This window comes from Fusarium subglutinans, assembly GCF_013396075.1.
Source record: "Fusarium subglutinans strain NRRL 66333 chromosome Unknown NRRL66333_c0000028, whole genome shotgun sequence".
Taxonomy (NCBI): Eukaryota; Fungi; Ascomycota; class Sordariomycetes; order Hypocreales; family Nectriaceae; genus Fusarium; species Fusarium subglutinans.
This window is the reverse complement of record NW_023502091.1, coordinates 58,660-75,361: the sequence shown is the minus strand read 5'-3', so window position 1 is coordinate 75,361 and position 16,702 is coordinate 58,660. Positions and strand designations below refer to the sequence as shown.

General features: G+C 49.2%; 6 protein-coding genes across 6 annotated transcripts; 3 read left to right on the top strand and 3 right to left on the bottom strand.

Moving 5' to 3' along the window:
- Positions 1-390: 390 nt before the first annotated feature.
- Positions 391-2,881, bottom strand: FSUBG_3208 (uncharacterized protein; the record flags this gene model as incomplete). The annotated part of the gene is made up of 2 exons (XM_036681064.1): positions 391-1,830; positions 1,877-2,881. The coding sequence occupies 2 exons, from the start codon at positions 2,879-2,881 to the stop codon at positions 391-393; spliced, it is 2,445 nt and encodes an 814-aa protein (XP_036541169.1).
- A 1,350-nt stretch (positions 2,882-4,231) lies between these two features.
- FSUBG_3207 (transcription elongation factor S-II) lies at positions 4,232-5,378 on the bottom strand (the record flags this gene model as incomplete). Its single annotated transcript, XM_036681063.1, has 2 exons — positions 4,232-5,032; positions 5,238-5,378. 2 exons carry the CDS (start codon positions 5,376-5,378, stop codon positions 4,232-4,234), a joined length of 942 nt encoding a protein of 313 aa, XP_036541168.1.
- Positions 5,379-5,903: 525 nt separating this feature from the next.
- On the top strand, positions 5,904-6,572 carry FSUBG_3206 (DNA-directed rna polymerase ii subunit rpb1; the record flags this gene model as incomplete). Its single annotated transcript, XM_036681062.1, has 1 exon — positions 5,904-6,572. One exon carries the CDS (start codon positions 5,904-5,906, stop codon positions 6,570-6,572), a length of 669 nt encoding a protein of 222 aa, XP_036541167.1.
- Positions 6,573-6,679: 107 nt separating this feature from the next.
- On the bottom strand, positions 6,680-7,889 carry FSUBG_3205 (tRNA(His) guanylyltransferase; the record flags this gene model as incomplete). The annotated part of the gene is made up of 8 exons (XM_036681061.1): positions 6,680-6,898; positions 6,947-7,051; positions 7,096-7,184; positions 7,231-7,403; positions 7,461-7,505; positions 7,557-7,688; positions 7,734-7,823; positions 7,876-7,889. 8 exons carry the CDS (start codon positions 7,887-7,889, stop codon positions 6,680-6,682), a joined length of 867 nt encoding a protein of 288 aa, XP_036541166.1.
- A 771-nt stretch (positions 7,890-8,660) lies between these two features.
- FSUBG_3204 (COMPASS component SWD1) lies at positions 8,661-10,097 on the top strand (the record flags this gene model as incomplete). Its single annotated transcript, XM_036681060.1, has 2 exons — positions 8,661-9,019; positions 9,065-10,097. 2 exons carry the CDS (start codon positions 8,661-8,663, stop codon positions 10,095-10,097), a joined length of 1,392 nt encoding a protein of 463 aa, XP_036541165.1.
- A 1,209-nt stretch (positions 10,098-11,306) lies between these two features.
- On the top strand, positions 11,307-16,669 carry FSUBG_3203 (DNA-directed RNA polymerase II subunit RPB1; the record flags this gene model as incomplete). Its single annotated transcript, XM_036681059.1, has 3 exons — positions 11,307-11,675; positions 11,717-16,584; positions 16,639-16,669. The coding sequence occupies 3 exons, from the start codon at positions 11,307-11,309 to the stop codon at positions 16,667-16,669; spliced, it is 5,268 nt and encodes a 1,755-aa protein (XP_036541164.1).
- Between the last annotated feature and the right edge of the window lie 33 nt (positions 16,670-16,702).

Below are 16,702 nucleotides of genomic sequence, written 5' to 3'. Positions count from 1 at the left end.
ATCAAGGTAATTTTGCCCAAGTTTAGGGGACTCTTGACTAAGTTTATTCCAATATCCTCTTTCTAAATCTTGGGTTTTCTTGCTCCCCGGGGATGCATGGTTCTGTGCTTTCCATTGTCATGGCTTGTATAGGCTTGAGGTTATTATTCGAGATCTAGTTCTAAGTTTCAGTATCCTGAGATCATAGTGCAGTCTCATCAATCACGGATGCTTAGTCTTATGATCATATACTAGGATTATGCATCTCTACCACATATATGGCCCAGGGGCTTATCGATATGGTTACTACTTGAAATTTAAAAGGGCAAATGTGAACTCGGCGTCTCCTACTGGACCAGGTTTGATGATCACTCCATTTCGTCCAGTCTTTCTATCAAATAGATTCTGTCCTCATTTTGTACTGTGGTCGCTGTCATAGTTCACCATGGCAATGTGACCATATTCCTCATCATCTGTAAGATTGGACTCGGGCGTCCAGGGTCGTTGTTGTTGCTGATGAGTATCGTGCGAGGATTCAAAACGTCGAGGAAGAAGGGGGTTGGCTTCCTTATCAGCTCCAACTGGCTTGCGGGGAATAGCAGGCCTATCTTCCTGTTGAGTTTCAGTAGGGCGTCGGGGCAATGGCGGTCCCGTTTCATCATCCGGTCCTGATGATGGCTGTACTTGGCTCGCTACAGGCCGTCGGGGCAGCTTTGGTGCTTCTTCTTTGCCGTCCTGGGGAGTCGGTTGTTGAGGAAGCGGCGGGTTCTCATTGCTGGACTGTTGTGGTGACTTTCCCTGGCCTGGAGGCTGTGATGGCGAAACAAGAGCCGGAGGGGAGATGTTTAGCCCATGAAGATCCTTTTCAATTTGCTCATGGCTCGGCGACTGAGGACTCTCCTTTCTCTCGACTGTAGTGCCTTCGAAATCGATCAACTCACCCTCGGCATGACGGTCCTTCATCAAAATCACATCATCCTTTTCGATCTCGGATGTTGTCTTGATTCCAACAAACCCACATCTGTTAAGAATTTCACCGATGAGGTCGGGATACCGGAGGTGTCCACTGACGGAATCGCTCAGATCGAGGTTCTGGATACCCTCAACCTCCTGGATATTCTGTAAGCCTGAGACTCCCATGGAGAGACTATGGGCCCGGTAGACGAATCCGAGAATCATATCGTTCTCTGAATAGACATTGAAGATCTTTCCAGAGACAACAGTACGAAGAGTACGCCAGTGAGGAGGGGCTGAGGGAGCCGGAGCGCCGATGATGACAACTGAATCAATGAGGCCAAAAGCGTGTCGCTCAGCAAGGGACTGCAAGCAGGCATGGATTGCTGTAGCGCCAAGGGAATATCCGACTAGGGTGACAGGCCTCTCGCCTTGGACTTTGTTGATCAGAGCGTCAGCAAGTAGCTGGCCTGCTTTTCGAGATCGGTTATGTGCATGGCCAAAAGGATTATCGATGTTGGATGCAGCAGCAAGTACCTGGATAGGCCAAAGCGCCGCAAGCAGGGTTGCAAAGGCAGTGCGTTTGATGATCTCGACCTTGAGCTTCTTCCAGGCAAACGATTCGACCATACTTCGTAGGGCATGTCCCAAGGCAATGAGAGACTTCATCTCATAGCGCAGAGCGAAGACTTCAGTGTCGTCACCAAGAATACGCCATGGCTTTGTCACGTCATCCTCATCGCGAAGCCAGCCGTTGATTCCAATTGTAACACGCAGTCGCCGTTCCTGTGCTTGTGCTTGGTCCTGTTCTGCATTAAAGACCTCTCCCCATTCGCCCCTGAGAGGAATAAAGCAGAAGTCCTCAACTTCCTTTGCGTACTTGTCCATCATTTCACCCTGCAATGTTAGTCGGGAATGGACAGGATTTCGAAAAGTGGCTTACAGTCATCTTTCCTCCATATGCACCAAATAAAGCGCCTACGAGAGCACCATTCATCCAGAAGATACCAAGAAAACTAGCAACACCTCCCAAACCCACGCCACCGAGGATACCACCAACAGCTCCAGCGACAAGAGGTGCAGCCAGACCACCAGTGACGCCGATCACAGCTGCACCGGCAACAGAAGCAAGCCCGACTTTCCAAAAACGACTGAATTTGTTGTCTTCTCGGCGCTTGGAGGCTTCGGCCTCGGCAGACATGACCTCCTGCTGCTTATCTTGGTCCTTGGAGGATTCGAGAAGAGTTTTGGCAATTTCCATTTCTTCCTTGATAAGGAAAGTCTGGGAAATCTCCAGAGAAGAAGCAAGATAGAGCGCAAGTGCTCGAGTGTGGGCGGAATACTTGCCCGTGGAAAGCAGAAGGAGCAGGATACATGATATGGCCTCTCTTCTGTCAGCAGCAGGGATCGTCTTCAGTCTTGTGGGGATAGGATGATATAGAGCCTGCAGAGAGGCAATATCCTCGGACTTATATATCTTGTTCTCCCCAAAGCTGATGAGATTCTCGCCTTCTTCGGGTGTATCGAGCTTCCTCTTTTCAGCCTCCTGTTGATGTTTGCGCCTTTCCTCCTGAATCTTGTGATCATCCTTGACACGAACAATCTCTTCCAGCTTGGGCATGAATTCTTTTTTCCACTCCTTCAAATGCTTTATAGCAGCTTTCTGGATACGTAGTGCCTGCGCCGATGGCTTGTTAGGCTGCTGCTGCTGAGCATTTCGATCAGAATCGTCATTCCTGGGTGTCGACGACCTGTCTTCGTCTCTTGGTGTAGAAGGTCCACTCTCATTTCGAGGGGTTGATAGGACAGGGCCAAGCTCATCGTCGGAAGCTTGAAGTTGATCACTCATGTAAGTAGTGATCTCATCAACGAGCTTGAGGAGGGCTTGGCGACGCGCGGGGTTGAGTGTGATGACGATCTGACGAGGATCTGAGCATGTTGGAGCCATTTTGACGATATCGACCCGAACGGAACTCTGGACGGGCTTGTTGCTAAACAGGCTGGTTATGAGCTGGGCAATTCGTTATATAGTACGCGTTGGCTACGGTGTCAATAAGTCATGGCCTGAGCACGGCCCGTGTATATGCAGGATCAAGGATTAAAAGCTCAGTTTCAGGCTGAAAGTCCTACTTGCTAGGCAGGCAGCGTTGTTGGTTGTGCAATACTGAAACATGCAGTCGTAGGCTCTAACCAGGCTCAGAACTGTACCACCGAAGCCTGATGTGAGGTGCAGACGGGTTGTCATTGGTGTGATGTAATCACTGAAGGAGTCGTAATATGCCTAGACCTTCGTCACGTGCGTACGGCCAAGAAGATACAGAAGTTCTGTCCTTATCAAAAAGAAAGAGACGGATGATATATCGCAGTGGACTGAAAACGAATGCGTTTTACGGAGTAGTAAATACTAATTGTCTTGGGAGTCTAGGAGTCCTAGCACTAGTAATGGGACTTGTAGATCTAACGTCATACATAGCACTATTTGGTCATATCTTGGTTATGAGATCAGTTGCATATCTCAGGGGTAGAACTTACAGGTCAGACAGAACGTGTTATTAGACCGCAGTGCTAAAATGATAATTGTGAAAAGCCAAATATTCCACTTGCGTCAACAAGTACATCTTTGCCCTTTTCGACGTCCAAGGCCAAAGGTATTGAGCTTTCTAACCACTCACTCCGAAGATGGTTGGAAATTGGGACTAGATCTACAATAAGGTTGAAAAGAAGCGACAAATTGGTGTGATTACGATGTGAACAATTATCCAACACTTTGAACCTTACCGTTGTGCTCGGTATATTACTCTGTATATGCGCATATACATACAAGAATTCCTGAAGTCTTTCAAAGCGTATAGGGTAGGCAAAATGGAAATACGAGCAGTGTAAGTATCAGCCAGAGGCTTTGAAGAGGACAAATAAACTAGAAAAGAGTCACCTAATGGGCATGTAGTTCTCCTTATCATGATATGGATCCATGATGCTATGATGAAACATCCCAATAGCGCCTCCTCGACTGGGACGCAACTCGCCTGTCCAGAACTAAGGGCTAGTAACTTACATAGGCCTTGTGATGAGATTACGATCATTTACAATTAATTCTATTAATGGGGTATATAAAGGTGAAGTTGATTAGGTAGGCCAGCAACTTGAAGAGCTTGAAAGGTCTTTATGAATCTGATAGGCAGAAATTACCTAAGTGTTAGTCTAGTTTAGCATTGTGCCATCCCTGATCCTCCAGACTCCTTGCATAAGATATTATTAAGAAAACTGAGGTATCCCGCGTTAGTTACGTCGCCAAATTTCAGTTGAGAGTGACAAGACTTACCTTCCATCGGTGCCCGCACGCCATACATTCGCAGAAAGTTGTCATAGGTTCATCAGCAGCTCGGGTCTGCGCCTGCGTGTAGCTGACCTGCTTCTTCTTACAACGACCACACTCCAGACTCTCGCTGATACTCTTCTCAGCCATCGGGACCTGGGCCTTCTTCATGTTCTCCTTTTCTAGTTCAAGCTCCTTCTTGCGTTGCTCCTCGCTCTTGAGCTCGTCGTCGGTCATGACAACAAATTTCTCGGCCGTGATCTCACCGGACAAGACGCTGCGCCCGAGTTCCCGATTGGACTTGTTCTTGAGGTTGGTGAAAAGTGACCGGATCTTCTTCTTGTAGTCGGGTGTTTCCCCTTTGAATTTGGTATACGCGGCATGCTCAACAGCGACGGCTCTAGTAATGACGTCGGTCTCGGTTGCCGTTGATCGATAGGCGAGGCCATTGTAGATGAGCCCAATGCATGAGTTTCGAACGCTAGAATCGGTGCGCTTGACGTTCACGTTGTCCGTCTCGTATTTTCGCTTCTCGATGTCGCCCTTGTATTTGGCCCCAGAGGCACCGGCTGATGATGGAGGAGGAGGAGCAGGAGATGACGCGGGCGCTGATGATGGAGCTGGGGCTGGAGATCCTGAGCCGACCTTTGCTCGTTGTAGCTTCGAGTGCTTTTCCTGTTCGACCAACTTCTTCCACTTGTTGACGAGTTCGGCGGCGGCACGGGCGATGTCCTTATTAGAATTTGACCTAAGTTTACCGACAAAAACACCGGCTCTTGTAGCCTATGACGAAGATCTCAGTATTAGCAAAGCCCATGTGGAATCAAGAGTGCAATATCCGATAGATCCGCTGAGGTCGCAAATTTGTAGAAAGAAAGAAATGCGAGAAATGCGACTATGCATTTGTGCAGACCAACCAAGACGTGTATATATTCAAAACGCGCGCCAAAAAGCGCTCTCTCTATCGCTTCCTGAACCGCGTACGTACCCGTAGCATCTCTTCAGTGGGAGAAGCATCCTTCTTCAGTGTCTCGAGCAACTTGATGGCGTTCTCGGGGGGCTCATTCGCAGCAACACATTTTGTCAGCGCCTTGATGCGCTGCCCAAGCTCGCGTTCGTCCATGGGCATTTTAGCGGGTTTGGAGGCGAAGGTTTGAAAGAGTTGATAAATTGAGGCGTGGTCTGTCGCAAACTTACGGATACCTCAACCAACATATGCCTGGTGGGTGGCACGTGAGCCCCTGGCTATTTCCTGTACCGGAGTTTACCCAGATCGTGGAGGTGGCTGAAACGGCCACGCTCTATATATATCACAAAATAAATAATAAATAAATAAGAGTTATCAATAAGCTTACTCTCCGATAAGTTGTTTTATCAAAGCTTCATAGCCCTGTGTAAGAATAGTAAAACTTTCACTACTTTGTTTCTATTGTCGCAGGATCAAAGTGCAGCGAATTCACTTTAAAGAGCAAGCATTGATAACACCAATCTGGGGTCTGATAAGCCAGCCCCGCTAAAAAATTTCCCAATCGCGTCCCTCAACCGTCCAACTTTGATTGAAACCTCCAATTCTTTATCCCGTTCCCTCTTTGACAGACACCAGATCAACCCTCATATAGTTGGCCGCAAGAGGACCTCAACGCAAAATCATACGATGGATGCACATGCGCTGCTTTCCTCCCAAGGATGGCGAGGCACCGGACACTCCCTGCATAAAACCGACGACTCAATTGGACTTGCGAAACCTCTGCTACTGAATCGCAAAGACAATACTCGCGGACTGGGCCAGAAGCAACATTTCACAAGCGACCAGTGGTGGATGAACGCATTTGATGAGCAACTCAAGGGTATTGATACATCCAAGAAGGGGAAAGTGGTCCAGACTGTCACGACTGGCAAGCTGAACGCCCTCGAGAAGAATCTCGGCAAATACTCCGTATACACGACCTTCGTACGAGGCGGATTCCTCGAAGGAACAATAGACAAGCTCACGATCAACGACTCGAGCACGGAGTCATCCGAAACTGAATCCAGTGATCAGCAAGAAGGCGACAAGTCTGATAAGGACAAGCCTCGGAAAGAGACCAAGGAGGAGAAGAAAGCCCAAAAGGAAGCAAAGAGGAAGCGAAAGGAAGCGCGGGCCGCGAGAAGGGCCGAGAAAGCAGCGCGCCGAGAGCTCAAGTCCAAGTCGAAAAAGTCTTCCAAATCCTCCAAGTCCTCCAAGTCCTCAGCAGAATCAAGCGACGCAGACGAGGAGAAAAAAAGACGGCGCGCAAAGAAAGAAGAGAAAAGGAGGCAAAGAGCTAAAGAGGCCGGGAAATAGAAGATAGAGGGACATGGAAAATCGGAGTTTGGAGGCATACAAAGCGAAAGCATATTCACGGAGTTGAGGTTAATGGAAATTTTGGATGATACCCCATAGATGTATATTTACGTCTGTTTCGGAATCTTCCCAGGCTTGTTGGAAAGGAGCCATGGTCTTTGGTTCCAGAAATCGTCCTTGATGATGTCCATGTGTTCCACCACTACACGAGCCTTGTTTCGGCTCTTCTTATCCTTCTTCTTCTGTGATTTGGATTGCTCAACAGGCTCTGCTTGAGAGTCGATAGTTTGCATGGCATTATGAGAGTCAGGGTCAACCAATTCGTACTGTTTAGTGTCAGTGCTGGTTGGCGGGGAAGTGTAGACCATACGTACGTCGCGGAAGATTACACTGCCCTTTCTGTATATCTCGGGCTCGTTGTTGTAGTTGATGGAAAAGCGGGAGAAGAGTATCTCGTTTTTGTCTGCTGCCAATGTACACTGATACAGTCAGCTTGTTCAAGTTCCGCAAGATGGCCACCTACCGCCAGAGTACTCTCAGCTTCCTTATTGTCAAGACCTCCAAGTTGAATCAAAGACCAGAAACAGGTGTTATAGAGGTTATTTATGTGACCTTGAGTTATGTTAGTCAGGGTCATCTGTATAGCTGTGAACCCTACAATCTGCTTGTCTCCAGCTCATGTAATCCCGGAGATTTTGAACACTAGGGTAGCACACTGCCCGTCCATCGAAGGATGGTAGTGGAGGAGATAACGGGCTGTCTGGGAAGTGAGTCGACCAGAAGTATACATAATTCGCAGTGAATGTCGAGACGACAGTGCTAACAAGTTTACTAGGAAATGGTAAGTTTTGGACGTAGCAGGGGATGGGAGAGTGAGCGTAAACGAACCTGGCTCTTCGATCAAACAAAGTGCATGCCTTGTGAAAGACGAAGCTGTTGGGGGTGTCAGTACTACAAAGCCTTGACATGGTTCGGCTTACGAACCTGTACTCATCACTGACGCCGTACGCAATGGTGATTTCTGGTAGCTCAGTTACGACGGCCTTGGCGGCTGTGTTCATAAGATCAAGGGCACGGCGATCATTTGGCTTCTCGAAGCCATACTTAGCACACATTCTATCAACTGTCAGAAGAGCCATTAAGAAGAAAATTCAACTGTACTTTGTGAAGCCTCTTCCATCAACTCGCACCACGATCCATGTATTGGGTAATAGCGGATCTGCCGTCTCAAAGTTACGGACATACTCAAATCTTTGATCATTAGATTAGCGATGATATAGGTACAAGCAATGCGACGACTCACTTGGAATTCGCCATTTTGCGAGGTCCAATGAGAATTTGACCGTTGAAGAAAGAATGATGGCCGCAATATTATGCGCTGGCTGTTTCTGGACTCTGGTGTTTGTGACTCAGTTTGATTTGTTTGGGAGTGTAATATGACATGGTGGAGAAGTGAATATTTTATGTACTTCTTGGGGTTACTCTAGAGAAATGTTAGAGAGAAAAGCAATAGGTAACAAATAGACAGAGTTACGCTCAATTTCAGGCCTAAGAGTTTTAACAATAGGGACAAAATTCTGAACTATTAACTAGGTGTATAAAAATCTTCATGATTCATTTATGCAAGTAGCTATGAGACGATGGATAACTTGGAGGCATTGTATCTATCTTCACCCGTTTCTTACGCCCCACAGTAACTTAGCAACTACTGGGCCCAAAGCTTCTCTCAAGCCTTTGAGCAGCAGACAACTGCCTACATCAAAGAGCAGAAAGCACATTCCCCTCGCCTACATCTGAGGACTGAATTCATACGGATCCATTTTTTAAAGAATAACCCTATAAAAAGACTTTCACTCGTCTTAACCCAAGTCAAAAGTGACCTTGAGGAACAAAGCATCAGCCACATTTCTATTTGCACACCTACCTAGGTCGTGTGGGCCTGCGCCTGTAGCCTTGCAGACCAAGCCCACCTCCAACAGCACGGCTGAAGCCAGTTTCTAGAGCTTGCACAAACTCTTTTGTCGATGGAACTCGAGCTCCTTACTCTAACTACTATTCTATGACGCCGACTTTCAGTATACCGCTATAATGAATCTCCTACTATCAGATGACTATCTTCTCCAAGATTACCCCGAGCACATCACAAATACGATCCGTTCAGGACATGCGACAACTCTACGTTTTAATCGGCAGGGCGATTACCTCGCTTCGGGCCGAGTCGATGGAACCGTGGTGATTTGGGACATGGATACGATGGGAGTCGCGAGGAAATTGAGGGGTCACAATAAGAGCATCACAGTCACGAGCTGGTCAAGGTGTGGACGGTATCTTCTCACGGCCTGCCACGGATGGAAAGCTATCCTTTGGGACCTTAAGGATGGAAAGCGTCTACGCGAGGTTCGTCTTCGCGCGCCTGCGTATATGGCTGAGCCTCACCCGTGGAACCAGTAAGGAAGCGCGATCATCTCCTGAGCTTGACTAACTTGAGTCAGCCTTAAATTTGTCGCCGCGCTATACGAAGAGCAGCCACTCCTAGTCGATATAACCGATCCTGTCGACGTGAAACGTATACTCCCATCAGCCGCGAAGCGACCGAGTACCGACGATGCAGCACTGCGCGAGAAGCAAGCCAAAGAAGATGCCAAACAAATGACAACTTCTGCGATCTGGAGTACAACTGGAGATCATGTGCTCGCTGGAACCAACAAAGGAAAGCTCAACATCATTGATGCGACGACATGCGAAATCATTTGGTCGGAGAAGATATGTTCGGGCGCCATTACTAACATGCGACTGACCGTATCAGGACGCGAGTTATTAGTTAATTGCCAAGACCGAATTATTCGAACTTTCCGAGTGCCAAATTTACTGGCCGAGAACCTCGACCTCGATACACTACAATTACCACTGGAGCACAAGTTCCAGGACGTTGTCAACAGGCTATCATGGAATCATGTCACATTCAGTGCGACTGGTGAATATGTAGCTGCCTCGACATATAACAACCACGAGCTGTACGTATGGGAGCGCAATCATGGCAGTCTGGTTTGCATGCTCAAGGATCCAAAAGAAGAACAAGGCGTGATAGAGTGGCATCCCACCCGCGCGCTCTTGGCTGCCTGCGGCCTGGAAACTGGTCGCATATACATATGGTCTGTTGTCAGTCCGCAAAAATGGTCGGCGCTGGCGCCTGACTTTGCTGAAGTGGAAGAGAACGTTGAGTACATCGAGCGGGAAGATGACTTCGATATCTATGCGCAAGAGGAGATACACCGACGACGACTAGATGCTGAAGATGAAGAGGTTGATGTCTTGACCCTGGATCCATCAAAAACCCTGGACGAGGGAGAAAGTTTCCGGATGCCAATCCTGTTCAATCTCGGGGAGAGCGACAGCGAGGACGAATTCATCGCAGTATCAACCGGTACCATGAGACGTAGGAGTCCTGGAGAGGGTCAAAGCGATTTGGAGGAAAAGATACCAGTTCAGAAAAGCACGGCCGGGAAAAGAGGCCGAAAGCGTTAGTAGATAACAAAGGGGATGATGGGTGGAACATGGACAGCAAAGAACAAAGGGGGCCTTTGTCGCATTCGGAGGGGCTAGTTAAAGCTGCATGGAATACCTAGGTAGGGATGATTGGTTGCAAACATACCATTTTCGTCTCAATCATAGGATGAATGAATTACTTTAGCCCCAGAAAGAAAAGCATAAAGAATCTATTATGAGATCTGCTTCTCAAGACCCACAAGACCTGTCTCGATACACCATGGCTAGGGGAGGAGAGAAAACTCGGGACCTCGAGCCTACATGATGAAAAGACTTTGGTAACTTGGTATAAGTTCAGGATACCTTTTGCTGAGTTTAATTTTGATACCTTCTTTCAGTTAAGGTCTGATGTTTTGTTCTCTGAGGCATGTCTTATAGCTTCTGAGTACTAATGTAGTCAGGGCGTGTCTTTCTTCTTTCTTGTAGCCTCTTGAGAGTCCACAGCAGTGAGCTGTTTCACCATACCTATTGACCAGGCCTGAGTCACTGCCCGGATCTCTAACGTCAGAGGGCGTGATTGGATCCAATCTCTTAGGGGTACAAGTATCTATACTTTGAGCACCCATCTAAAACCGCGACTGGTTTCCACTTTACACCAAAAACTCGTGTTTAGTCAGCCCTCGAGGACGTGCAGCAAAGTAGCTCTACTCGTGCATGCAACAAGCCTCAGGCAACACTCTGAGCTCAGGGAGGCCAAAACAGGCTTAGCGCATAACTGCTGCCAGCCGTTCTCAAGTCCAGAATCTTTCAGGCTTCCCCCGACCTGCTCGCCTTAACCACGACAAAACTTTGCCTACAACACAAAGTCATCACATCGCGCGTCGGGCATCGCGCGCATCCCATCGTAACAGCTTACCTACCGACTACGAACGATCGACGATATCGCCGACCGCGATTCTTCGAGTTTCTGCAACCTACAAGGTGGCGGCGACGGGGGAGACCAGCCTGAGGTTCACCTGAGCCAGTGGCCAGGACAGGCGTTGCTGTTCATCGCCCATCAAGCAATCGCATTTGAGAGAATTTATTATCGACTTTACAGCCTTGCGCGACCAAAAACCTTTTTAATAGCATCTTTTCGCACTTTTCTTCTACTTCTCGCGTTTCTTTGCGTTCCGGCGCGCGTTTGGATCTCTACTCTCGCTTCTCGCTCCTTTCCACTCCACGCCAGAACAACCACATATCGCCACCATGGCCAACCTTTACTTCACCCACTCGAGCGCCCCGCTCAAGACGGTGGAAGAGATTCAGTTCGGTCTGATGTCTCCCGAGGAGATCAAGAACATGAGTGTCTGCCACATTACTTATCCCGAAACGATGGAGGAGAACAAAACAAAGCCTCGTGACGGTGGCCTCAACGACCCGCTCCTCGGATCGATCGATCGACAATTTCGTTGCAAAACCTGCACACAAGCAATGGGCGAGTGCCCTGGCCACTTCGGTCACATCGAACTGGCCAAACCTGTCTACCATCCAGGATTTATCAAGAAAGTCAAAAAGATTTTGGAGATTGTCTGCCACAATTGTAGCAAAGTGCTAGCCGATGATGTTGGTCTCGCTGTATGACGCTATTTAATTCTTGATGCTAACCGCCTAATCAGAGAGATCCTGAGTTCGTTAACGCTATTAACACTCGAGATCCTAAAGTCCGTTTTAATCGTGTGTGGGAAGTTTGCAAGAAGAAGCGGAGATGTGAGAACGACGAGGCGAAGCAAAAGGACGATGAGTTCGGCACGAAGACTGGTCCTCCGAGAGGGCACGGTGGCTGCGGTAACATGCAGCCCAACGTTCGACAAGCAGCCCTACAACTCAAAGCTGCCTTTGATGAAGTTACAGTCGATGAAGATGGACAGAAGTCGAAGAAGAAGGAGACAACGCCTATCACCCCCGAGATGGCCCACAGCATTCTGAGAAGGATTACGGAGGATGATCTTGTCAACATGGGCCTCAACTCCGACTACGCTCGACCCGAATGGATGGTTCTTACTGTTCTTCCTGTTCCACCACCCCCAGTCCGTCCCAGTATTTCCATGGATGGCACGGGAACTGGTATGCGCAACGAAGATGATTTGACATACAAGCTGGGTGATATCATTCGTGCCAACGGCAATGTCAAGCAGGCCATTCGTGAAGGATCCCCCCAACACATTGCTCGAGACTTTGAGGAGCTCTTGCAATATCATGTTGCGACCTACATGGACAATGATATTGCTGGTCAACCTCGTGCTCTTCAAAAGAGTGGCCGACCTGTGAAGGCTATTCGTGCTCGTCTAAAGGGTAAGGAGGGTCGTCTTCGAGGTAACTTGATGGGTAAGCGTGTCGACTTTTCGGCACGTACTGTCATTACTGGTGATGCCAACCTTTCTCTACACGAGGTTGGTGTTCCTCGCAGTATTGCCAGGACCCTCACCTACCCCGAAACTGTGACACCCTACAACATCGGCAAGCTGCATCAACTTGTTGAGAATGGACCCAACGAACATCCCGGTGCCAAGTATGTCATCCGAGCTGATGGTCAGCGAATCGATTTACGCCATCACCGTCGTGCCGGTGCGATCTCTCTTGAATACGGATGGAAGGTTGAGCGTCATCTGATGACTGGTGACTACATCATCTTCAATCGTCAGCCCTCTCTGCATAAAGAATCTATGATGGGTCATCGTGTTCGCGTCATGCCGTACTCAACCTTCCGTCTCAACCTCTCTGTTACTTCTCCTTACAACGCCGATTTCGATGGTGATGAGATGAACCTTCACGTCCCCCAGAGCGAGGAAACACGCGCTGAGGTCAAAGAGCTTTGTTTAGTTCCCTTGAACATTGTCTCTCCTCAGAAGAACGGTCCTTTGATGGGTATCGTCCAGGACTCTCTGGCTGGTGCCTACAAGCTTTGCCGTCGAGATGTTTTCCTCACAAAGGAGCAAATCATGAACTGTATGCTCTGGGTGCCTAACTGGGACGGTGTCATTCCTCAGCCCGCTATCTATAAGCCTCGTCCTCGGTGGACTGGTAAGCAGCTTATCAGCATGGTTATCCCTAAGGAAGTTAGCCTGTTCAACGGTACGGATTCTGGTGAAAACGCCCCTCTTAAGGACGAGGGTCTTCTGATCCAAGCCGGCCAACTGATGTATGGTCTTTTAACTAAGAAGAGCGTTGGTGCTGCTGCTGGCGGTATTGTGCATATCAGCTACAACGAACTTGGCCCCGAAGGTGCGATGGCTTTCTTGAACGGTGTCCAGCAGGTTGTCACCTACTGGCTTCTCAACAATGGTCATAGCATTGGTATTGGTGATACAATTCCCGATGCGGCGACCATTGCGAAGGTCCAGGTACATATTGATGAGGAAAAGGCTGAAGTCGCTCGCTTGACAGCAATGGCCACAGCGAACGAGCTTGAGGCCCTACCAGGTATGAACGTTCGTGCAACCTTCGAAAACAAGGTCTCCATGGCTCTGAACCAGGCCCGTGATAAGGCTGGTACCACAACACAGAAGAGTTTGAAGGACTCAAACAACGCTGTCACCATGGCTTCCTCGGGTTCCAAGGGCTCATCTATCAATATTTCTCAAATGACTGCGCTTGTCGGTCAGCAAATTGTCGAAGGCAAGCGTATTCCTTTTGGTTTCAAGTATCGCACATTACCTCACTTCACCAAGGACGATTACTCACCTGAGGCCCGTGGCTTCGTCGAGAACTCTTACCTCCGTGGTCTCACTCCCAGCGAATTCTTCTTCCACGCCATGGCTGGTCGAGAAGGTCTCATTGATACTGCAGTCAAGACTGCCGAAACAGGTTATATTCAGCGACGATTGGTCAAGGCTCTGGAAGATCTTTCTGCCCGCTATGATGGAACTGTGCGAAACTCTCTGGGAGATATTGTTCAGTTCCTCTATGGTGAGGACGGCCTCGATGCCATGATTATTGAGAAGCAGAAATTGGGTATCCTCAATATGTCCAACTCGGCATTTGAAAAGAAGTATCGTCTGGATCTTGCCAACCCTCCGGACTGGTTCAAACACGACTACGAATTCGGTAACGAATTGACTGGCGACAAGGAATCTATGGAGTATCTGGATCAAGAATGGGAAAGGTTATTGGCCGATCGTAGACGAGTCCGGCAGATCAACAAGTCTAAGGGCAATGAGGAGATGATGCAGCTGCCCCTTAACATCACCCGCATCATTGAGTCCGCGAAGCGAGTTTTCAATGTTAAGGCCAATGACCGAAGTAACTTGCGACCGTCGGAAGTCATTCCAGCTGTGCAAAACTTGTTGGACAGCATGAAGATTGTCCGTGGTACTGATGAAATCTCGATTGAAGCTGACGCAAATGCATCCATTCTCTTCAAGGCCTTGCTTCGCTCTCGTCTGGCATTCAAGGAGGTGGTTAAGGTGCACCGGCTGAATAAATTGGCTTTCGATCATATTCTTGGTGAACTCCAGAATAGATGGGATCGCGCATTTGTCAACCCTGGTGAAATGGTTGGTGTTCTGGCTGCGCAGTCTATTGGTGAGCCTGCTACCCAGATGACACTGAACACCTTCCATTTCGCCGGTGTGTCGTCCAAGAACGTTACCCTCGGTGTGCCACGTCTCAAGGAAATTCTTAACTTGGCCAAAAACATCAAGACTCCCAGTATGGCAGTGTACCTCAACACACCGCTCGCAAGACAAGAACAAGCCAAGAAGCTACGAAGTATGGTAGAATACACCAACCTTCGCTCTGTCACCTCGGTTACTGAGATTTACTATGATCCCAACATCACGGAAACAAACATCCCTGAAGATGTGGACATGGTTGAGTCTTATTACATGATCCCGGATGAGAGCGTGGACCCCACCGCCAACCAATCGCGATGGCTTCTACGTATTACTCTGGACCGACAGAAGCTTCTAGATAAGGAGATTAAGATCGATGATGTTGCTCAGCGCATCAAGGAGGAGTACCCTACTGATCTGGCAGTCATTTTCAGTGACAACAACGCCGATGAGCAGGTTATCCGTATTCGAACCCTCCAAACCGGTGACAAGGATGAGGAGGGTGAAGGTGGCATGGAGGAGGATGTCATGCTCAAGCGCCTGGAGGCCCATCTCTTGGATACGCTCACTCTTCGTGGCGTTCCTGGCATTGAACGTGCTTTCCTCACCAAGGGCACCCGACTCACCGAGGGACCTGACGGAGCTTTGCTTGCTATCAAGGATGACCCTCGCTGCACACAGTGGTATCTGGATACCAGTGGTACTGCCCTGCGCGATGTTTTGGCTGTGGACGGCGTCGATGCGACTCGAACATATACCAACGATCTGTATCAAATCGTTGAGGTCTTTGGTATTGAAGCTGCTCGTGCCGCTTTGGCGAAGGAGTTGACCAACGTGTTGGCCTTTGACGGTTCTTATGTCAACCATCGTCACATTGCCCTCCTTGTTGATGTGATGACATACAGAGGCTCCATTTCAGCGGTCACTCGACATGGTATCAACCGAGCCGACACCGGTGCTCTGATGCGTTGTTCTTTCGAGGAGACAGTCGAGATTCTTCTCGAAGCTGCCGCGACAGGTGAATTGGATGATTGCCGTGGTATCTCGGAAAACGTCATGCTTGGTCAGATGGCGCCCATGGGTACCGGTAACTTTGATGTGCTGCTGGATCCCAAGATGCTTGAGACTGTTATTTCTGACAACTCTCGCATGGGCTTGATGGCAGGCATGCCCACCAAGGGCGGAGATGTTGAAGGAGCCGCTACTCCTTACGACACTGGCTCACCCATGGCTGATTCGGGTTACCTCAGCATGAACTCCCCTGCTGCAGGAAACTTCTCCCCCATCCAGGGTGCTGGATCGGAATCACCTGGTGGCTTCACCGTCGTTGGCGGTGATCATGGATTTGGTGGTGCTAGCCCCTACAACCGCGGAGCGGCCAGCCCCTTCAGCAGTACATCCCCAACATCGCCATTCAGTTACTCGCCGTCATCACCTAATATGGGATACTCTCCGACATCACCGCTCATCGATGGTGGCGGCATGAGTCGCTACGGACCAACATCTCCTTCCTTCAGCCCATCATCACCATCATTCTCTCCCACCTCGCCGATGTTGCGTCCGACAAGCCCCGCAAGCCCCAACTACAGCCCGACGTCGCCCAGCTACTCGCCGACGTCACCTTCGTCTCCTAGACACTACTCGCCTACATCGCCAGCACAATTCAACTCTCCCACGTCTCCTAGTTACTCACCGGCGAGCCCCAACTACAGCCCGACATCTCCCAACATTCATGGGGCTGGACCAACCTCACCCTCTTACTCTCCGGCGTCACCTTCATGGTCTCCAACGTCTCCTGAGGCTTATTCCCCAACAAGCCCAAGCTTCCAGAGGAGCCCTGGTGCACAGCAGTCGCCGACCAGCCCGAGCTACTCCCCGACGTCGCCTGCTTTCTCTCCTCGCACGCCGGGTCCAGGAACGTCTGGCAATCAATAGTGAGTTTGGATTCCTTGGTAATACTTTCGTGACTAGTCACTAACCAAGACCAGCTCTCCCAACTCGCCGTCAAATGAGCGATAAATTGTGTAGGCAAAAATGGAGGTGGGTGGGTGC